The 24,473-nt window shown below is 34.1% G+C and overlaps 2 protein-coding genes across 2 annotated transcripts; both read right to left on the bottom strand.

Moving 5' to 3' along the window:
- Positions 1–13,878: 13,878 nt before the first annotated feature.
- Positions 13,879–22,605, bottom strand: LOC142224367 (uncharacterized). Its single transcript, XM_075294138.1, has 2 exons — positions 22,378–22,605; positions 13,879–15,279 (listed from the first exon to the last, which is right to left on the bottom strand). The coding sequence occupies exon 2, from the start codon at positions 15,275–15,277 to the stop codon at positions 14,315–14,317; it is 963 nt and encodes a 320-aa protein (XP_075150253.1). The 5' UTR covers positions 15,278–15,279; positions 22,378–22,605; the 3' UTR covers positions 13,879–14,314.
- On the bottom strand, positions 15,338–20,644 carry LOC142225157 (uncharacterized). The gene is made up of 2 exons (XM_075294933.1): positions 18,722–20,644; positions 15,338–18,430 (listed from the first exon to the last, which is right to left on the bottom strand). Exons 1-2 carry the CDS (start codon positions 20,642–20,644, stop codon positions 15,338–15,340), a joined length of 5,016 nt encoding a protein of 1,671 aa, XP_075151048.1.
- Positions 22,606–24,473: the final 1,868 nt, after the last annotated feature.

The following is a 24,473-nucleotide window of genomic DNA, read 5'->3' as shown; positions in this document are numbered from 1 at the left end:
GATTTTCATATTAGCGTTTAATGTTGGTCATGGTAAAAGAATAATGAAAAATATTATAAAACTGCATGCAATTTAAAAACATTTTACAATTTAATAACATAATTACAAAAAAAAAATCACTGCAAAAAATTTGCTGAGGAGCTAGAAGAAAAGACGATGATAATAAACTGTCCTCTAAATATCAATGCTGGTCATTAAGGACTATAAAATCAGACGATTGAACCATGTTCTGGCGGTGTAACAGAGGCTCAGCGGTCATTTCTTATCGAAGAAACTGTATCGGAATCTAGAATGAAATGGGCTTTAAATAGCTTTGGACCATTCAAATCCCCCGGACCTAATGGAATTACTGCGGCGGAGTTACAAGCAGTGACTGATAGAATTATCCCTTGGTTGACGGTTATATATAAAGGATGTATAAACTTAGCATATAATCCATAAAAGTGGAGAGAAACAAAAGTCGTTTTCATACCTAAAACGGGAAAAGCCTCTCACTCAAGTGCGAAGGATTTCCGACCAATCAGCTTCACGGATGGAAAATGCCGTACTATAGTAGTTTTTTCAATACTTTTTCATCCTGGTCAGTACCGTAGTACCACCGCAAATAATTTAGTACCTTTTGTTTAGACATTTTTGAGCCGATTTCAGATTTATTGTACAATAGTTTTGACAAAATATTTTAATATTTTGAGAAACTCTTTAACAAACTTATTTGCTAATAGTATTTTTAAAATTTGGCAAAACAGACAAGTCATGCGGGAAGAAAATCTCGATTTTGTAAAAAATACTTTCTAGATGAGAAGTTATCGATCGCTTACGAAAATAATACGAACCAAAAAATATTATTTTGCAAAAATGTATTTCTTCAGAATGTTTTGTCAATTTTTTATTTCTACGGTCACTAGGGGTGTTCCCGGGAATTTACCGGTTTTCGCTGTTGCTTTCCCGCAAATTAAGTGTGCCAATTCCGAGGAATTATTTTACAATACAATGCGGTTGCAACCAACTCCAGGTTTCTAAACAGTTCGTTTGATAACCGAGATATTAATTACATTTCAGTGTTTAAGAGCTTACAAAATCATGTTAAGTTAGGTTAGGTGGCATCCCTATAGGTTAGGTTAGGTGGCGGCCCGATGTATCATGCTCACTTATACTATTCAGTCCATTCTGATATAATTGAGTGCTGCCCGATTCCATGCTTAGCTCAATGACAAGGGACCTCCTTTTTATAGCCGAGTCCGAGCGGCGTTACACAATGAAGTGAAATATCACCAGCATTACTGAGAAGGGATAATCCACCACTGAAAAATTTTTTGTTGTTCGGCCGAAGAAGGAATCGAACCCATGACCCTTTGTATGTTAGGCGGGCATTCTAACCATTGCACCACGGTGTCTCAAAATTTTGTCAAAATTTTACTTCTATAAAAAATTTTGTCAAAATTTGATTTCTATAGACAAATTTGTCAAAATTGTATTTCTATAGACAATTTTGTCAAAATTGTATTTCTATAAAAAATTTGGTCAACATTTTATTTCTATAGAAAATTTTGTCTAAATTTGATTTCTAAAAAAAATTTAATTTCTATAGAAAATTTGTGAAAATTTTATTTCTACAGAAAATTGGTCAACATTTTATTTCGACAGAAAATTTTGCCAAAATTTTATTTCCGTAATAAATTTTACCAAAATCTTTTCTATAGTATATTTTTGCCAAAATGTTATTCAAGATTTATGTTTCAAAATTTTGACAAAATTTTTTTTCTATAGATAATTGCTATTAAAAATTTGTGAAAAGCCGCTTAGTCGGATAGCAATATTTTGTAAAATCGACCAAAACATCGGAAATTCTACCAATCTACGAAACGATAAAAAATCTACCACACAATTATCACCGGGGGAACTAGGGTTCCGGTGGCCATTCGAAGGTGTATGTTTTCATAAATAAGGTAAACAATTTATTCACACATGGAGGGCTCCAACGTTAACAACTTTAGTTTTTCACAGAAAAATACAATACAAGCAAACTATCATTCTTGCATTCCATCAAAAAACAAAAAAAAAAAAAATATCTACAGAAATAAAATTTTGTCAAAATATTCTACAGAAATTTTATTTTTAGAAAAAATTTGAAAATTTGACAAAATTTTCTATAGAAATGAAGTTTTTTAAACATTTTCTATAGAAATAAAACTTTGACAAAAATTTCGTAGAAATACAATTTTGACAAAATTTTCTATAGAATTTTTTTGACTAAATTTTCTATAGAAATAAAATGTTGACAAGAGTTTCTATAGAATTTAAATTGTGACAAAATTTTCTATAGAAATATAATTTTGACAAAATTTTCTATAGAAATAAAATTTTGACAAAATTTTCTATAGAAATAAAATTTTGACAAAAATGTCTGTAGAAATAAAATGTTGATAAAATGTTCTATAGAAATAAAATTTTGATAAAATGTTCTATAGAAATAAACAAAATTTTCTATAGTAATAACATTTTTACAAAATAGTCTATAGAAATAAAATTTTGACAAAATCTTGTAAAGAAATAAAACTTTGTATAAAATAAAATGTTGATTATATTTTTTACAGAAATTAAATTTTGACAAAGTTTTCTTCAGAAATAAAATCTTGACCAAATATTGTATAGAAATAAAATTTTGACAAAATTTTCTATTGAAATAAATTTTTGACAAAATTTTCTCTAAAAATAAAATTTTTGGCAAAATTTTCTATAGAAATAACATTTTGATAAAACTTTCTATTGAAATAAAATTTTGGTAAAATTTTCTATAGAGATTAAATTTTGACAAAATATTCTACAGAAATAAAATTTTTATAAAATCTTCTATAGAAATAAAAATATATTCTATAGAAATAAAATTTTGACAAAATTTGCTATAGAAATAAATGTTGACAACATTTTTTATAGATTTCGACCATTCTTAGTAGACGCGTCCTGTTGATATGTACGTCTTATATACCCATGGTTTGCGGCAAAATGTTTGTCTACCCAGAGTTTCTACTATACTGTCTTTCAGGAATATTTCCGATAATATTCGGCATTTATGATAATGGGCCGGGGCGACATTACCATTTGCGGCGCTGGGCCTCTGGTGGCCAATCGAAGGTGTAAGATTATAGCTGACTTCTTTGGCAAGTAAAGCACGTCATTTTGTTTGTTCACAAACTGCTCAATTTGGAATGGCGACTTACCGAAGGTTACCAAATTTAATAATTGGTCAAGCGAAGCAACCATTTGGCTCTTTCTAGTTTAACTTTTTTTGTGTATCATTCTTGCATTTTTATACAGAGTATAAGAATGGTGATTAGAGTATAATAAGTTTGTCAATCCGATTTCTGACTATATAAATTACTAGCGTAACCCGGCCCGCTTCGCTGCGCCTTCCGAAGCGTATTTGTAGGAACATTTTGCGTGGACTTAGTCAACAATATCCTTCGTGCTGAAAACAAATTCGAAAAGATTTGAATTCTTTCAAACAAATAGGACTACTTGTTTTTTTGGAAAATCGGACTACTTGCATATGTAAAACGGTTCGTCTTAAAAAATGTCGGGGAGAGGGTGTACCCTTTCCTCCAAATTTTTTTAATAATGTTCTGTATTCAAGAAGTTGGACAATCTTCTATATTACTTGTGAATTTTTTAGTGGTTTGTCAAGGAAAGGTATCCTTCTCCTCAACATATCTGAAAATTAAGCACTATATTATAATAACATACAAAGAATTACTGTTTCCCATCCAATAAATCGGAAAATGCAAAAGTAGTAAAAAATTTTACCACATTAACATTTGCTAAAATGTTGGAAAATGATGCATCCTCTACGTTGGCTCCCAATTTCATGTAAATTTAAGTTCTTTACTAAAAAGAAGTCTGGCAGAAGCTTGTGCAAAAATAATAAAATTATGTACCGAGTTCCCATTTACGGACAACCGTCTACTTTCAATTTAAGAAAAAAAAAAAACGGACAAAAGGGAAACCACCTTCGCTCCACTCCCACCTGATATCGGACTATCACGTACCTTATATTAATTTCACAACTACTCAATGGTCCCTATAAATTCTATCGAAGTAAATCGACACAGTTTATTTCAATCCCAACCAGATATCGAAAAATCATATACTAATTTAAAAATCATGTATAAATTTAATCACCTCCTCCCACGTTCCCTGTAAATTTCAAGTAGATCGGAGATGTTTAAATTTTGCTCTATTGTTTTAAAGGGACGTCACTTTCCCCTATACAATATCGACAAACACCGTAGTGAATAGCACCCCTAACCTTCCCTGAAAATTCTTGAAACTTTCCTTCAAGTGTGGGGCAAGGAAGGTTGCCTCTTCGTTCATAACCTTCCCCCGCTGCTTTTGTAAATTTCAAGAAAACTTAAGAATTTTTGTTTTTTGCAGTTTTTTTCGACCAAATATCAAAAAGTGATGTAGCGTATCTTTTGTAAAAGTCCTAGAAAATGTCAAGCAAATTATAAGCCTAAAAGGGCGGCCTCTCTTCCGTCCAAATATCACAAAATCAGGTATCAACTATTAATATCGTAACCTCTCCCCAGTCTTCTGTAAATTTGGTAAAGTTTAATGGTTTCTCTGTATGTAACATACTTAAGAGAAGCGGATGTCTCCCTATGCCCTTTTATTTTTCCCCGACCAAATATTAAAAAATCAGGAACCTGATATAAATTTCATAACCTCGCCCATTTTTTCCGTAAAATTTCAGTCGGGGGAGTTTAGTTTTGTTTTCACTGTACTTTAAAAAAAAAGTCGGGCAAATGGGTGGTCCTCCTCCCCGACCAAATATCGAAAAATAATGTAGCGGATTTTTGTCTAGATGCCAACCCCAACATTCAATGAAAATTTCAAGCAAATCGCATAATTTTGTTCCAAGTTTCAAAAAGTAGGGCAAGGGGGAGGTCCCCCTCCCCATCCACATATGAAATCATCGGGTACCCCATATTAATTCCATATCCTCACCACATGTTCTCTGTAAATCGCAGATAATTTAGAGAATTTTAGTTTTTTCACTGTACTTAAAAAAAAAGTCGAACAAAGGGAGGCCCCCCTCCGCCACCAAATATCGAAATAAAAAGTAGCGGATCTTTGTCTAGATGCCAACCCCAATCTTCAATGAAAATTTCAAGCAAATCGGTCAACTTTGGTCTAATTTTCAAAAAGTCGGACAAAGGGGAGGTTCCTCTCCGCGACCATATGTCAAAAAATGAGGTACCCTATTTTCAGCACATGAGTGCACCCCACGATCTCTGAAAGTTTCAAGTAAATCAGTTCAGCCGTTTTCGCGCCAACCCGGAACATACAAATAAACAAACAAACAAACAAACAAATAAACAAACATAATTTGAATTTTATATATATAGATATATAGCCATGATCAGAGAGAAATCATCGTTTTTAGTCTGTACCATGGCCAAATTTGAAGATGGGCTATATTCATGCAGGTTTTGATATAGCCCCTATATATACCGATCTGTCGATTTCAATGCTAGGTCTTTTACCCACAGCATTTTTTTCGGTTTGCCTGAAATGGGAAATCTAGAAGATTTTTGTGTCCACAAATAGATATTCCAACTGTTCGATTTGGCTGATATTGAAAATCTAGATGTGTTTTAGGTCCTCAAATACATTTTCCGAATAGGGTGTGTGTCGATTCAACTTTTGTTTATGTTAGTTCATTTTTTCTTAGACAACTACAGGCTATGAAAATTCAGTAGGGTACCATATTGTAAATTCTATATAATGAAGTTTCAAATCATATGAATGTTATTATTTCATCGATTTTTTTGCACGCTAAAATGGTTCAGAAGTGCTGTAGTGTGCGAAATTTGAACTAAATTGTATTCCACATTTTGAAATTTCCACAAAGCGTTGGTAAAACCAAGAAAATTTAATATCCTGTTGTACTTTTTAACTGCTATTCTCGAAATTACACAATCTCATAGAAGAAACTATTAACTAAAAGTAAATAATAAAATCATTGGCGCCACATGATGACCATTTTAATTATACCGAAGTTTATTCGTACTATTTTTGGGAATCGTACGAAAATTTCCTTTTACTTTAGTTTATATTGAACTTATGTGTACGGTCATTGAATTTTATACCCCCGTTTAGTTCATAAACTCTTTGAGATATACTTAATAAAGTACGATTTCATTGATCTGCGGAAAATTGCGAAAAGACTAATAAAATTTAGCTACTACCAAAGATTTTTACCGATAAAAAATAAGTTAAATTAGCGTTAGTTTAACTACAGATTTTTTTGTGTAACTTTAAATTTGTTACAATATATAACAGCCACGCTTTAAATGAATGTTATGTGCTTTGTATTTCAAATAAAAATAAAGACAGATTTTATCGGCATCCAAAATGGTCCAATATAAACACTATATTCGTTTCTTATGGGTTCATATAGGGACGGATGTGGGCCAGATTCGCAAGTTTTCCAAATCGAAATGAAAATATGTCTTCTAGGTCTCCAAGATTTTCAAAAGGCCTCTACTTGAAGTTTATTTTGCGAAAATATTATAAAATATGTATACTTACGTAATTGTTTGTATTTCTAAAACAAGTCGGATTATTTTCGACACGATAACACCATTTCATTTTAACATACGGGAAAATCAATTCTCCCAATCGAACAAACCATTTGCCATTCCATTTTTTTCAATTGAAGATTCTATTTAGTTTATTGCCTTGAAAGTGAAGAAATAACCCTACTTAAACCTTATTTATTATTTAATTTCTATTTAAAGTTTTGCCAGTATCAATAGTTTCTCACTGTATCGATGGCATGATGCTAGCCTGAGCTCTTATAAGAATTCTTATGTAATGTTAAGATTTTGCAGCCGATAAAGTTACACTCTCTCTCTCTTTCCCATTGCAATATTGCGATTAAGGATTCACTCTCAGCCTTATGGTGCATGTCAGAGTACGTGTGCGGATGCGGATGCATTGCAGATATAGCCAATGATTGTATGTGTGTGCGTGATAGCGTATCTGTGTTAAATTTACTATGCATTTAGAAAAGGAAGTGAAAGCAAAAAAAGGGAAACGGAAATGCAACCTCATGTACACTTTGCAGAATTTGAAAGGATATCACCACTGAATACCATGTTCCTTGTATTCGCATGTACAGTGGGTTACCATTAAACATGGAAGTGTGTAATGTTTTCGGTGTGTGTGTGTGGGTATATGGGTGCATATGCTACTGTTCGGAAGACTTCATGTCTGTTCTAGGTGTAGCATGAGTAGTGCATTGAGTGAATTATATTGAGCTTAAAGCAGTTTTCACTACAAACAGCTTATCGTGCGTGACAGCAACACAAAATACACTGCTTATAGCATGCCAAATACAAGAAAAAATTCTACTGCTACTACGTATAAACTCTATTACAATCAATTCAAAAGGAACATTTGAAGGAAAGTCGTAGAAATTAAGGTGGTATAGAAATATCGATAATACTTTTAGAGAATATTTTATACGAGTATGGGCTTTAATAAGTGAGCTTTTGAGGCCATATAAGTGGATTTATCGTCATATGGAATACGATATAAACACTTTGTGTATGAAAACCTACATAAAAAAAAATTTGGTTGTATTTGGAAGTAAATAATAAAAGCTATAAACGTTGGACACTCGAGATGAAAACTCCGCAATAACGTAGCATACCAAAGCCAATTCTGTTCATCATCGGTTTATACAGAGAAGTCTAAAAATAATTATGAACCGATGTGAAACAATTTTCACACGATAATTAGACAGCAAATTTCAACGAGGATGAAACCATATGCTAACATTTTGTAAAATTCTTCAAAGATTTTTTTATTACTTTGTTTTAAAATATTATTTAAAGTATTTAAAAAAAAACTTTTGTGTGTATAAATACCTCTTGAAATTTATTTCTGTAGAAATTTTTTTCAACATTTTATGTCTATGGAAAACTATCTCAGCATTTTATTTCTATAGAAAATTTTGTCAGTGTTTTTCAATAGAAAATTTTGTCAAATTTTGTTTTCTAATGAAAATCTTGTCAAAATTTTATTTCTAAAAATCAAAAACCTTCCGAATTTTAAAAACATCATAGTTTGAAGTTTGTCGTCAAAGAATTTCTATGAAAGATTTTTTTTTATTTTTATGGAAAATTTTGCAATTTGTTTTTTCTATAGAAAATTTTTGTTTCTATAGAAAATATTGCACAATTTATTTCTATAGAAAATTTTGTAAAAGTTTGTTTTCTGCAGAAAATTTTGTAAAATTTTATTTCTGTAGAATATTTTGTCAAAATTTTATTTCTATAGAATATTGTGTCAAAATTTTATTTCTGTAGACATTTTTGTCAAAATTTTATTTCTATAGAATATTTTGTCAAAGTTTTATTTCTATAGAAAATTTTGTCAAAATTTTATTTCTATAGAAAATTTTGTCGAAATTTTATTTCTATAGAAAATTTTGTCAATATTTTATTTCTATAGAATTTTTATACCCTGCTCCACACTGTGGAACAGGGTATTATAAGTTAGTACATATGTTTGCAACACCCAGACGGAGACGAGCTAGACACATGGTGTCTTTGGCAAAAATGCTCAGGGTGGGCTCCTGAGTCGATATAGCCATGTCCGTCTGTCCGTGAACACATTTTTGTAATCAAAGTCTAGGTCGCAGTTTTAGTCCAATCGACTTCAAATTTGGCACAAGTATGTGTTTTGGCTCAGAATAGATTTAGATATAGCTCCCATATATATCTTTCGCCCGATTTACACTCATATGACCACAGAGGCCAATTTTTTGGTCCGATTTAGTTGAAATTTTGCACAGGGAGTAGAATTAGCATTATCGCTATGCGTGCCACATTTGGTTGAAATCTGTTCAGATTTAGATATATCTCCCATATATAGCTTTCGCCTGATTTACACACATATGATCACAGAGGCCAATTTTTAACTCCGATTTAGTTGAAATTTTGCACAGGGAGTAGAATTAGCATTGTTGCTATGCGTGCCAAATTTGGTTGAAATCGGTTCACATTTAGATATAGCTCCCATATATAGCTTTCGGCCGATTTACACACATATGACCACAGAGGCCAATTTTTAACTCCGATTTAGTTGAAATTATGCACAGGGAGTAGAATAAGCATTGTTGCTATGCGTGCCCAATTTGGTTCAGATTTAGATATAGCTCCCATATATATGTTTTTCTGATTTCGACAAAAATGGTCAAAATACCAACATTTTCCTTGTAAAATCGTCACTGCTTAGTCGAAAAGTTGTAAAAATGACTCTAATTTTCCTAAACTTCTAATACATATATATCGAGCGATAAATCATAAATAAACTTTTTCGAAGTTTCCTTAAAATTGCTTCAGATTTAAACGTTTCCCATATTTATACCCTTCACCACTACTGTGGTACAGGGTATAATAAGTTTGTGCATTTGTATGTAACGCCAAGAAGGAGTAATCATAGACCAACCTTTTAGTATACGGATCGGCTTAGAATTAAATTCTGAGTCGATTTAGCGATGTCCGTCTGTCTGTCTGTCCGTCTGTCTGTCCGTCTGTCTGTCCGTCTGTCTGTCTGTCTGTTGATGTATTTTTGTGTGCAAAGTACAGCTCGCAGTTTTAGTCCGATTGCCCTAAAATTTGGTATAGGGTCCTGTTTCGGCTCAAAGACGATCCCTATTGATTTTGGAAAAAATCGGTTCAGATTTAGATATAGCTGCCATATATATTTTTCGCCGATCTGGTCATAATTGGCGTGTATATCAACCGATCTTTCTCAAATTCCGTACATCCGAATATTTTATGGGTCTCGAAAAACTTGCAAAATACCAGCCAAATCGGTTCAGATTTAGATATAGCTCTCATATATAGCTTTCGCCCGATTTACACTCATTTGCCCAAAGAGGCCAATTTTTAACTCCGATTGAGTTGAAATTTTGCACAGGGAGTAGAATTAGCATTGAAACTATGCGTGCCAAATTTGGTTGAAATCGGTTCAGATTTGGATATATCTCCCATATATAGCTTTCGCCCGATTTACACTCATATGACCACAGAGGCCAATTTTTTGCTCCGATTTAGTTGAAATTTTGCACAGGGAGTAGAATTAGCATTGTAGCTATGCGTGCCAAATTTGGTTGAAATCGGTTCAGATTTAGATATAGCTCCCATATATATGTTTTTCTGATTTCGACAAAAATGGTCAAAATACCAACAATTTCCTTGTAAAATCTCGCCACTGCTTAGTCGCAAAGTTGTAAAAATGACTCTAATTTTCCTAAACTTCTAATACATATATATCGAGCGATAAATCATAAATAAACTTTAGCAAAGTTTCCTTAAAATTTCTTCAGATTTAAATGTTTCCCATATTTTTTACTAACATTGTGTTCCACCCTAGTGCATTAGCCGACTTAAATTTTGAGTCTATATATTTTGTAGAAGTATATCAAATTCTTCCAGATCGAGTGATATTTAAATGTATGTATTTGGGACAAACCTTTATATATAGCCCCAAACACATTTGACGGATGTGATATGGTATCGAAAATTTAGATCTACAAAGTGGTGCAGGGTATAATATAGTCGGCCCCGCCCGACTTTAGACTTTCCTTACTTGTTTTTTACTAACATTGTGTTCCACCCTAGTGCATTAGCCGACTTAAATTTTGAGTCTATAGATTTTGTAGAAGTCTATCAAATTCTTCCAGATCGAGTGATATTTAAATATATGTATTTAGGACAAACTTTTATATATAGCTCCCAACACATTTGACGGATGTGATATGGTATCGAAAATTTAAATCCACAAAGTGGTGCAGGGTATAATATAGTCGGCCCCGCCCGACTTTAGACTTTCCTTACTTGTTTTTCTTTATTATTTTAATAGAAAATTTTGTCAATATTTTATTTCTATAGAAAATTTTGTCAAAATTTTATTTCTATAGATAATTTTGTAAAAATGTTATTTCTATAGAAAATTTTGTAAAAATGTGATTTCTATGGAATATTGAAGTACTTCTTAGTTGGGGAGGAATACTTCGAAAATTCTATCAAGACATCAAGAATTCTACCTAACAACCAAACAATTAGAAATCTTCCATTTTTGGTAGAATTCTTCTAACTGTGGCATCCGTTTACGGGAGTCAATTCTTGGTATCGGTTTATATTGCGCCTATACCTAAAAGTTGTCCAATATTGCCCCACTACTTGTGCAAGTTTCAAGTCGATAGATTGTTCCGCTCGGAAATTAGCGTGATTTCCACAGAAGGAAGGACCGGCATCGCTAGATCGACTCATAATTTCAGCACAACCAGAATTGAAACAAGTAAGGAAAGTCTAAAGTCGGGCGGCGCCGACTATATTATACCCTGCACCACTTTGTAAATCCACATTTTTGATACTATATTCAATCCGTCAAATGTGTTGGGTGCTATATATAAAAGTTTTTGTCCCAAATACATACATTTAAATCTGACTCCATCTGAACAAAATTTATAATCTATAGACTTAAAATTTAAATCGGCTAATGCCTTGGGATGGTACACTATGTTAGTAAAAAAAATATGGGACACATTTTAATCTGAACCAATTTTGAGGCAACTTCGCAAAAGTGTATTTATGATTTATTGGCAGATAGATATGCATTAGAAATAATGAAAAATTTGAGTCACTTTTACAAGTTTTCGACTTAGCAGTGGCGATTTTATAAGGAAAATGTGGGTATTTTGGTCATTTTTGCCCATATCGGAAAATCATATATATGGAAGCTATATAGAAATCTGAACCGATTTCAACCAAATTTGGCACACATAGCTACAATGGTAATTCTACTCCCTGTGCAAAATTTCAACTAAATCGGAGTAAAAAATTGGTCTCTGTGGTCATATGAGTGTAAATCGGGCGAAAGCTATATATGGGAGCTATATCTAAATCTGACCCGATTTAAACCAAATTTTGGAATGTTATTTCCACTTCCTGTGCAAAATTTCAAGTAAATCGGAGTAACAGATTGGCCACTTTGGCCATATGAGTGTAAATCGGGCGAACGATATATATGGGAGCTATATCTAAATCTAAACCGATTTCAATAAAATTTGGCACACTTGACTACACTTCTCATTGTACTCCTAGTGCAAAATTTCAACCAAATTTGGGTAAAACTCTGGCTTCTGGGTCCATAAAAGTGCATATCGGGCAAAAGATATATATGGGAGTTATATCTAAATCTAAACCGATTTCTTCCAAAATCAATAGCGTTCTATTCTGACCCAAAACAGGAACTTGTGCCAAATTTGAAGGCGATTGGACCTAAACTGCGACCTAGACTTTGATCACAAAAATGTGTTCACAGACAGACGGACGGACAGACGGACGGACGGACAGACGGACAGACGGACATGGCTATATCGACTGAGGGACCCACCCTGAGCATTATTGCCAAAGACACCATGTGTCTATCTCGCCTCCTACTGGGTGTTGCAAACATATTATAATACCCTGTTCCACTGTGTGGCGCAGGGTATAAAAGCACAGATTAAATAAATTAAATACCGATAGAAGCTAATCCTGTTCATCATTGGTTTATACAGAGAAGTCTATAAATAATTATGAACCGAAGTGAAACAATTTTCACACGATAAATAGGGAGCATATTTCAACGAGGATGAACCCATATGATAACATAACTCATAGTAAAAATAATCTATCAAATTTGAAGAAAATTCTACCAAAAATCTCCTAAATTTAAAAAAAATCTTAGTTTGAAGTTTTTCATCACAGAATTCTTTTATTAATTTCCATTAATTTCTATTTTAGCTAAGTATTTGCTATATAATATATAATATGATCTCTCCTGTTGCCAAAAAACTTTTGTGTGTATAAATACCTCTTGAGAAAATTTTGTCAACATTTTATATCTGTAGAAAATATTGTCAATTGTTGTTTTTTTTTTTAAAGAAAATTTTGTCAATTTTTTTTTTTTTTAAATCAAAAAACTCCCGAATTTAAAAAAATCTTACTTTGCAGTTTTTCATCAAAGAAGTTTTTAAAACTTTATTTTAGATGCTTATTTAATTAGTTGCAATATTATATATTATGATCTCTCCTATTGCCGAAAAAATTTTGGATGTAAAAAATTTTTGATTTCTATAGAAATTTTTGTTAACATTTTATTTATATAGAAGATTTGTTCAAAATTTTATTTCTAACGTATAGAAAATTCAGTCAAAATTTTATTTCTATGACAAAATTTATTTTTTTAGAACAATTTTTAAAAGTTTGTTTACTATAGAAAATGTTGTGTTTTCGTTCAAACCTTAGTTTTTTCGTTTTGAATGCCAAAAGACACGAGTTTAGTTCTGGTTCAAATTCCCGCTTAGATTTTATTTGAATTCAAAGGTAAGTATAGGGTGAGTACAAGGTAAGTATAAGGTAAGTATAAGGTAAGTATAAGGTAGGTATAAGGCAATTGCAATGTTCAACTTTCACAAAATTTTAATATTTTACAGTACATTACAAAGTTGTAAGGTAAGTAGCAATGGGTTGTGTTAATGTAAGTATAATTTTTCTTCCAGGTGTATTGATTTATAACAATTCACAAAGCCTTGTAAGTATGATTTAATTTAATATGAGGATAACAATGGTTTTAACGGTAGATCAAATGAAATGTAGGAGCAATATTTACAAATATTTATTTACACAAAATGTGCAATATTAGGTTAAAATTTCATTTTTGGTTTTAGTCCAGGTTTAACTTATTTTATCACAATTATTTTATGATTTTACAAGTTTAGTTTTAGTCTGTTTTTACACGTATTTCATTTAATGTGATTTTGATTTTTTCACAATGTTCTGTTTTATACACTTTTAGCTGGTAAGTATTATATTGTTTTATTATTCCTTTTTTTTACTTTTTACAGGGTTTTTCACTTTGATATTTTAGTATAATTAACTTTCCACTTCACGGTCACGGGGGGATGCGGTTTTAATAAACGATCAAAAAGAACTGAACTGAAGATTTATCAAACGTCACTGCAATCGTCATTGTTGTCATTATTCAGCAAATGGACAACAACAACAACTGCAGTGAGACGGTGTAGTGGCCACTCATACACTGATCGATATGTCAATCAGCAAACCGCTATGTACAGTGTTGAGTAAATTTATAGCAACCCCCATATTTACAATACTGACTAAATTTTTAGCACAACGCTAAACATCCAGCCCCCCCGTGACATGTGTGACTCAAAGTGAATTTTATGATGATTTTATTCTCTCGGCATGTTTCTGATGGGCCCAGCGAACACATATCCAAGATTGGTTTGATATGCATGAACGTCTCCAAGGCCGGTAAACACATGACCATCTCTTCTCAAAGCAGGATACACGTCGGCACCAAGTTCTAGATCAATTGGGGAATTTGAGCGTGGGTCCATGTCGGCGAGAGTGTCGGTTGCCAGATCTCTTGTAGGGTCATCAATTATTGGGTCAGAATAGGGTCGGGTCGGAAGTTCATTGGTAATCAGTGCATTTACTCGCAAAGCCCACGTGCCACTGGTACTTCGAGGCATTAATCTGAATGTTGTAAACCTCTGGCCACGGTAATTGAATGATCGAAGCCCAATACGACGGAATGTTGAGTAGGCGATTCTTGACATAGTTGTTGACTGGCTTATTAACGCTCTTACTGTAGTATAGCGATCGACATCATTTTCTGAAATTCGTACCATGGCAGTAGGCACGAAAACTAAGTCCCACCTGAATGGAGCATTGTCCACCGGTGGTAACGCATCTGCAGCTGGTTGTACCACTACGGAAGCTGGAGGGCCAAATAGATGGGCTGGTCGCAACGGGTCTTCAAGTTGTGGGGCCCCATGCAAAAGAGTATGGTGACGCAGATTACACTGGCGACACCCACTCAGCGACTGACAATCTGGGGCTAAATGACTTCTGGCCAGGCAATTTCGGCAATACCCTCGTCGTTCGACCGTTTCATATCTCTGCCTTGCCGATTTTTCTCTAAAACGAGGACATGAGCTAATGGCATGATCCTCTTGGCAGAGACCGCACGAGTACTGCCAGCTGGTTGGTCGGCCACGCCAGTCAACATGATTGTCACCGCGATTAGTGGATCGTTGTCGTCGTACTGCCGACTGACGCTCCCTAGATCTGTCTTGCCGACCTCTACGCTCAACGCCCTGGTTTTCCACTGCTGGTAAATATGCTGCCATGTCTGAAAATAAAAAATGCTGCGAGTACCATGCTAAGCTGACTATAGAGCACACGCATAGTCAGGCGGAAAATAGTTTGACAATTTTGGTGATGGGTCTACTTATTGTCCCTCTAGATGTTCGTATGTCAACTACTCGAGTATTTTGGTCTGTTCCTGGATAAGTTTTTTCGATACGACCCATTGCCCATTCGGTTGGAGGAAACCTGTCATCTTTGATGACAACGAGATCATTTTCTTTAAGATTGTCTTGTTGGTATTTCCATTTGGTTCGACGGTGCAAATCATTGAGATATTCTGACTTCCACCGCATACAAAAATATTGTGATATAATTTTGAGGCGTTGCCATCGGTTTGCGAGAGTTACATCCTGGCCAGAAATATCGGGCTCTGCCGGAGCCAACATGGAGTTACCGATTAAAAAATGGCCAGGAGTCAAAGGTGAAAAATCATTAGGGTCGTCGCTCGCTTTATGTAAAGGCCTAGAATTCATGCAAGCTTCTATACGAGCTAGAATCGTGGACAATTCTTCAAAAGTGAAGCTCATACTGGGAATAAATTTTCGTAAGTGGGTTTTCAGAGATTTCACACCAGCTTCCCACAAACCGCCCATGTGGGGGGCGCCAGGGGGTATAAATTTCCAGATAAGATTATTATTAGAATACAGTTGCAAAGTTTGGGTCTGAAGTGTTTTTAGAAACTGAAGGCGATCTTTTCGGAGAAGTTCTGCAGCTCCAGTAAAATTCTTCCCATTATCGGAGTAGATACATGACGGACAACCTCTTCGAGCAATAAATCGCGAAAAAGCCGCAAGAAAAGATTGAGACGATAAATCACTTGTGACTTCCAAGTGAACAGCCTTTGTTGCAAAACATACGAAGATACATATATAGCCCTTTGTTATCAAACAGACCCTCGTTTTATAGTTCTTAATATTGAAAGGCCCTGCAAAATCCACCCCTGTGTTAGTAAATGGTCGGGAAAGAAAGGTACGTTCAGGTGGAAGTGAGGCCATTATCTGAGATTGTGTGTGTCGTTTAAATAAAATGCAAGTCTTACAGTTATGTATCACTTTCTTCACCAAAGGTTTTAATCGGAATATCCAGAATTCCGATCTCAAAACACGAGTCATAAGTTGATTACCACCATGAAGAGTAACTTTATGAGTAAACTCTACCAAAAGTTGTGTGAACCGAGCATCATATGGCAAAAGAATAGGATGTCTTTCATTATAACTTAGAACGGGTGACTGTACAAGTCGTCCGTTGGACCGCATAACCCCGTGTGAGTCAATAAATGGATTCATTGTTAGCAAACTACTGGTAGACGGAATTTTGATATTATTTACTAAATTCGTGTACTCATGTGCCAAATATTGACTTTGAGTCATAATGAGCAACCGTCGTTTTGTTTCTTGAATTTCTTCTGGAGCTATCTCCTGGGTCGAAATTCTAAGATGTGATCTATTTTGCCCAGTGTTTCTCCAAAACCGTAAAACATAACTCATTACCCTGTAAGCGCGTGGTAGTGAAGAGAATCGCTCCAAAGGGTCTTCAAAAGTGGAAGCAGTTAAAACCTTCACAGTCTTTGATTCTAAATTTGTGTCTCCCAAAATTTCAAATTTCGGCCATCTGTCTCTAGGTAACTTCAACCATTGTGGCCCATGCCACCATAAATGATGTGATTCTAATTCAGAAGGCGTACAACCTCTACTAGCCACATCAGCTGGGTTATCTTTGGAGTCAACATGTTGCCATTTATCATTGCCAACATTTTCCAGAATTTCAGAAACACGATTTCCCACAAATGTACTCCACGCACAGGGAGGCTTCTTTAACCACGCTAACACGATTGTAGAATCTGTCCAAAATTGAGTTGAGTAATTTGAGATTTGAAGATTTGTAATGGTTGTTGATGCTAATTTAGAAAGCAAAACTGCTCCGCACAACTCGAGTCGGGGCAAAGAAATCTTTTTAATTGGAGCCACGCGGGTCTTAGCAGCAATCAGATGAGTTTCAACTTTGTGATCTTGGAGTTCGACCCTAATATATAAAGCTGCCCCATATGCACTCTCGGATGCATCGCAAAAACCGTGAATCTCTATTTTTGAACTAGGGATAAATTTAATCCATCTAGGAATTTTGACAGAATTAATAGCGCCGCTATTTTTTACGAAATTTTGCCAATTCATGAGAGTAATTGTCTTTAAAGGGTCATCCCAGTCGATTTTGTCCAGCCATATTTGCTGCATAACCAATTTGGCTATCACAATTGCTGGAGCTAACCATCCACACGGGTCAAATAATTTTGCAATAGAAGATAAAACTTCTCTTTTGGTGTAGTTTTGCCTAACATCCATGGTTGGCTGATTAAATGTGAAATAATCCCCCGATATGTTCCACCTAACTCCTAGTGTCTTGGTTGATGAATCCTCAGATAAATCCAGCCAATTAAGTGGAAGCACTTGTTCGGAAGGCAAATCTTGAATAACGTTGTGATTATTAGACGACCACTTCATTAGCTGAAAACCCGCAGAGTCCAAGGCTAGAATTAGCTCTTTACGAGATTTAATAGCGTCTTCAACAGTGTGCGCGCCAGCTAAAACATCATCAACGTATAAGTTCTCCCGTATAATTTTTGACGCAAGCGGATATGTGTCTGCCACATCTTCTGCAAGTTGAAGAAGTGTCCGGATTGCAAGGAATGGAGCACAGTTAACTCCAAAAGTGACTGTTAAGAGTTCAAAGTCTTCTAAGGGGTCTGTGGGAGATTTTCTAAAAAGTATACGCTGATATTTTGTCTGATTTCTGTCGAGCAGTATTTGTCTGTACATCTTTGTGACATCCGCACTATAAACATACTTAAAGAATCTCCATTTCAAAATTTGTAATACAAGATCTTGCTGGAGAATGGGTCCCGCAAACAAATTATCATTGAGACTTCGCTTGTTTGACGAAGGGCATGAAGCGTTGAAAACCACCCGAAGTTTCGTTGTCAACCGATCAGGCTTAATTACCGCATGATGCGGCAAATAATAATTCGGAGTCTTAGCGATTTCTTGATGCGAAATTTTTCTCATGTGTCCAAGCTCCACATATTCTAAAATTGTTTGGTCATATTGTGCCTTTATATCAGGGGTCTTCATTAACTTCCTCTCCATTCGGAAAAATTGTGCCATTGCGATATTTCGAGAATTTCCTAACTCTTCACAACTTTTAAATGGGAGGGTCACAATATATCTGCCCTGTTCATTACGCTTTGTAGTGTTTTTGAAGTTTAATTCGCAAAATGCATCATCTTCTGATCTCAAAATCTTTTTTGGGATTTCCTCCACCTCCCAAAAACGAGTGAGAATATTTTCAATGGAAACAGTGTTATGTAAAGAAATTCGGTGCTTGTTCCCCTTTTCTTGAATTATTGGACCACCAACAATCCACCCAAAAACAGTATGTTGAGCCAATAAAGAACCCATTGATTTCATAGGAGTATCAATATCAAAAATTAAGGGTCCTATATCCATTCCAATTAGAAGATCAACGGGTTGACTGATGTAGAATTTTGGATCTGCCAATTCAAGGTTGACAACATCCCTAAGTTGTGATAAATCTAGGTTTTGTGCTGGTAAATTTGAGGGAAGGGTCCGCAAAACAGGAGCCCAAACTTCTAAATGAAAACTAGGGTCTAGACGAGAATGTAAATTGAAAAGACAAGCTTTTGTAGAAGTTTCTGCCAACATCTCACTAACTCCTGTAATATGTACTAAATTTCGTCTAGTTGGCAAACACAGTTTATTTTTAAGTTTTTCAGATATGAAAGTGGATTGAGATCCAGAGTCAATGATCGCTCTGGCATCAAACAATTGTCCGCGAGATTCGATTTGGACCAAAGCCGTGAAAAGTAATGTACCCCGGGGATGATACGCACAAGTTTGATCATCTTGAAGGGTCAAAGTTGTAATGTTGTTTTCCATGTTTGGAGTGGACTGTATTTGTGTTGTTAAAGCCGAAGCACTAATACTAGGTCGTACTACGTCTCTTATTGGGTCATGACTACTAGATTGGATTTCGGTTCCCTTGTGTAACATTGTGTGATGCCGCATGTTACATTCCCGACAAGTGTAATTGCTTTTACAGTCTTTAATGCCATGATTGGACGAAAGACAATTATAACAAAGATGTGAAATTTTAACCACATGAATTCTGTCGTTCACAGTTTTTTCAATAAACTTCGGACAATCCCGAATAAAATGCCTTTCTTTACAAAGTGGACAAGTTTGTCTGTTTTGATTTTGTTTTCCGGACGACAATTTGGAATCGAACCTATTTTTACCCCCGGTGTGTTGGGTTTTTCGTGAGACGTTCGTTTGAAAACTATTGATAAATTTCCCTTTATCTGGTTTATAACGATGGCTTTCGGACTTATCCTGGTTTTGCCTACTGAAAATTGGCTTTATATTTCCCACTGACTCGAGAGTTTTAAATTTATGAGTCAAAAAAAGATCGAATTGATGCCAAGTTGGAAGAGTCTTGCAATCCTCTAAAGAACTTTCGAATTCTTCTAGAAAGGGTCTTGGCAATTTTGCAGAACAAAGATAAATTAAGATTGGGTCCCATTGCTTGACTTCTATATCCAATGTTTCTAAGGTTTGAATACAAGTATTTACTGTCCGTTGCAGCTTTTGAACCGATTGACTTGAATCGACAGAAACATTTGGTAAATTAAAAATTATTTTCAATTGTTCATTAACCTGCATTCTTTTGTTCTCGTAACGATCTTTCAAATTTTTCCATGCCAATGTAAACCCGTCGTTTGTGAGTGGAACATTATTAATTATTTCCCTTGCTTCACCAGATGTTTTTTGGGTCAAGTGGAAAAGTTTTTCGACATTGCTGAGTCGAGAGTTGTTAATATAGATGGCGGAAAATAAATCCCTAAAAGATGGCCACGCTGAATATCCCCCTCTGAAAATGTCTGTGTCACAGGGAGGCAGTCTTAATGCTGTTGAAAAATCACTAGTAGTAGGAGGGGTCCCAAACGATTGCCTTTCTTCCTTTTCTTTGGAAACCTGATCTTTTAAGGCGATTATATCCGCATTAATTGCACTCAGAACACGTTTATATGACGACATTGCCTCACTATAGTGGGTACGAAGTTTTGATTTGTCAATTGCCTGTTCATCCCCTTGTGGAACGTAATCGCGACAATCCAAATATGATTTTTTAACGTTTGTCCATAGGGTCTCAACTTCTGCTCTTAGGGCTTCAAGTTCCCGAATGTTTTCAGTAGTTTTTGCCACAGCATAAATGCTCTCAAAATCATTTAAATCATTAATGCTGTTGGCAAATTTTTCTCGAATAATTTTCTCCATTTTACTCAGTTTGGGGTCTTAAGTCAAAAATTTCGATACGGCAAAACTTTGCAAAGATGAACAAACTGATAAGTGTATGCGAAATTTAACTGCTTACTAAAAATTTTCGAACAATTTTGAAGAGTTATTCGCAAAAAATAGTAACGCTGTATTTGTATATATAGGAAGAAAATTGCGTTATATAATCAATTACTTTCACAAATTTACAAAACTTTCGAAGCCAGAAGAAATATCATCATCGGGTCAGTTCCAGAATAAGGCAACAATAATGACAGAAACATTCGAAATTCACAATAGCCGTCAATAATGAACTTCAAAATATCAATTACATTATCTCAGGAAAAACGAGTTGATTTTCAATAAAAATGACTTGGGTTATTTTGTATGTGACCACCGTAAAGTCAGACAACAAGTTTCGACATTTGACATACGTTTTTTACACAATGAAATTTTCCTCAAGAACAAACATGGTATTTGTATCACTCTGTAAATTAATGGGTCGAGTTATCAGCATACGAAGATTTTACAGACAAGATTACCAACGGATACCATCAGAAAATCAAACTAAAATTTACGGAATTTTTGCCAAATCTTAAAATCCCATAAGTAATTTCACAGAAAAGTGAATATTGCCAACCGATTCCAAATTTAAATAAGAGTCTTCATCCAAAGGAAATTTTTAAAAATTTCAAATATTAAAAATAATTTTGCTAAAATTTGCATTCGGATGTATGGGGAACGTTGTGGAAAAATTATTTGAAACGTTCAATAATATGGTCGTAGATATTAATCCCAAAATCTGGCTTTATAAAATTTTTGACTTAGTTCATTTAAGCAAATTAATGGTAGAATTTATCTCAATTGGACTTAAGTCATTTTGTCAAATACCGAATGGAAATATGTATACGAGGGGGCATTATCGAAGTTTGTATATGTAGCCGCTTCGAAAGTGTCAGTTCTCTCTCCACCAAAAAATTATATAAAGTATATATTTTTTTTTTAACAAATCAAAAACCGCTCATATAATTGGGTCAAAGTAAACAATTTTCACACTTCGAGTCGTTATCAACCATAAAAATTTTCCGTTGCGAAACATAGAATACTTTCATGTGAAATCAAATTATTTTTTCAACAACAAATAAATGTGTGTACAAAGCAAATTCACCACAATCAAAAAAAATATGTTAATAAATTTCCAGCATGAAATGACATAATCCAGAATAATGTTAAGGTAAATTGTATTAGTATGAGCTTCTAAAACGGGTCAAATAAAATAAATAGCAGAAGTTATGTATTGGTATTCCAGGATACAATTTTCCGTAGAATAAATTTGTATGAGTCTTTCCCCAAAATGGTTACACAAAATTTCCAAGGGTAAGTATGTATTGTAGTTTTCAAAATTGTATGGGTGTTCAAAAACTTTTCCAGGGGTAAGTGTACGTATATTTCTCAAAGTGTAACTTTCGCACAAAAAATTCGAAAAAAAAGTCGCGAATTTTTTAAGACGTAATCTTCAAAAGGTAAGTATGTGTCTCAAAGTTGTTGTAGGTCAGTAGACCGCATCATAAAATTCACCAAAAATTCTCCACTAGATTTAACAAGCATAGCATACATGGGTCAAGCACAGATCGCAAATCTTTAATTATTTGCATCGGAAAATGAGTCAATAAATGCGTCGCCCAAGTATTCTCTTCTTGTTGTTGTGCATATAAAAAACCAAAATGGGTACTCACTTTGTAGCTGGTATATGTGTGTATATGTGTTGTCGTGTAATGTTGTGTGTATTGGTTCTCGGCGCCAAATGTCTGTCCTCCAATATGTTGTGTGGCTGAATAACTCTTACCGTTGTAACGGTTCCAAAATCGTCACAAAATTTCCAAAAAGTTCCTTTTTTTTTTTTTTAGATTTAAATTTTGTTGTTGTTATTTATTGCCGTACCGAACCGCTATTTATGTTCTCAAATTTTGTTTAAATGTAAACTTTTTGCTTTCACTTGATTTCGTTTTTTATGTTGTTTTTTTTTTTTTTTTTTTGATCTTGGCGAACCTCACAATGTTTTTGAATTTGATTGACTTTTCAATGTCTTCACTTCCACTTACACCCTTTGCAATTTGATTTTTCCCTTAAAACGTTTTGAGACACTCTTTATTTTTTTGAGTTAAATTTCCACAAAGCACACTGTCCAATTTTAAATTGTTTATTTTTACACAATTCGGTTCGAATGGACCATCATGTTTTCGTTCAAACCTTAGTTTTTTCGTTTTGAATGCCAAAAGACACGAGTTTAGTTCTGGTTCAAATTCCCGCTTAGATTTTATTTGAATTCAAAGGTAAGTATAGGGTGAGTACAAGGTAAGTATAAGGTAAGTATAAGGTAAGTATAAGGTAGGTATAAGGCAATTGCAATGTTCAACTTTCACAAAATTTTAATATTTTACAGTACATTACAAAGTTGTAAGGTAAGTAGCAATGGGTTGTGTTAATGTAAGTATAATTTTTCTTCCAGGTGTATTGATTTATAACAATTCACAAAGCCTTGTAAGTATGATTTAATTTAATATGAGGATAACAATGGTTTTAACGGTAGATCAAATGAAATGTAGGAGCAATATTTACAAATATTTATTTACACAAAATGTGCAATATTAGGTTAAAATTTCATTTTTGGTTTTAGTCCAGGTTTAACTTATTTTATCACAATTATTTTATGATTTTACAAGTTTAGTTTTAGTCTGTTTTTACACGTATTTCATTTAATGTGATTTTGATTTTTTCACAATGTTCTGTTTTATACACTTTTAGCTGGTAAGTATTATATTGTTTTATTATTCCTTTTTTTTACTTTTTACAGGGTTTTTCACTTTGATATTTTAGTATAATTAACTTTCCACTTCACGGTCACGGGGGGATGCGGTTTTAATAAACGATCAAAAAGAACTGAACTGAAGATTTATCAAACGTCACTGCAATCGTCATTGTTGTCATTATTCAGCAAATGGACAACAACAACAACTGCAGTGAGACGGTGTAGTGGCCACTCATACACTGATCGATATGTCAATCAGCAAACCGCTATGTACAGTGTTGAGTAAATTTATAGCAACCCCCATATTTACAATACTGACTAAATTTTTAGCACAACGCTAAACAGTTGTCAAAATTTTATTTCTATAGAAAAATTGTCAAAAATGTATTTCTATATAAAATTTTGTCAACATTTTATTTCTATAGGACATTTTTCAAAATTTTTTTCTATAGAATATTTTGTCAAAATTTTGTGTCTATAGATTTTTTTTTTTTTTTTTTTCAAAATTGTATTCCTATAGAAAATTTTGTCAAGATTTTATTTCTATAGAAAATTTTGTCAATTTTTTTTCTGTAGAAAATTGCATTTCTATAGAAAATTTTGTGAAATTTTTATTTTTATAGAATATTGAAGTACTTCTTAGTTGGAGAGGAATACTTCGAAAATTCTATCAAGACATCAAAAATTCTACCTATTTTCCAAACAATAAAAAATCTAGAAAGAGACAATTCGTGGTATCGGTTTATATGGTGGCTACTTAAAAGTTGTTGTTGCCAATCTGACCTACCTCAACAACAACTGCATGTGCCAAGTTTCAAGCCGATATTTTGTTTTGTTCGAAAATTGGTGTGATATCCACAGGCAGAAGGGCGGACATCGCTTAATCGACTCATAATTTCACCACGACCAGAATTTAAACAAGTATATACGGCCGTAAGTTCGGCCAGGCCGAATCTTATGTACCCTCCACCATGGATAGCGTAGAAACTTCTACGAAAGACTGTCATCCACAATCGAAATACT

Source organism: Haematobia irritans, chromosome 2, assembly GCF_050003625.1.
Source record: "Haematobia irritans isolate KBUSLIRL chromosome 2, ASM5000362v1, whole genome shotgun sequence".
NCBI lineage: Eukaryota > Metazoa > Arthropoda > Insecta > Diptera > Muscidae > Haematobia > Haematobia irritans.
The sequence above is the reverse complement of the archived record's forward strand: the minus strand, read 5'-3'. Positions and strand labels throughout refer to the sequence as shown.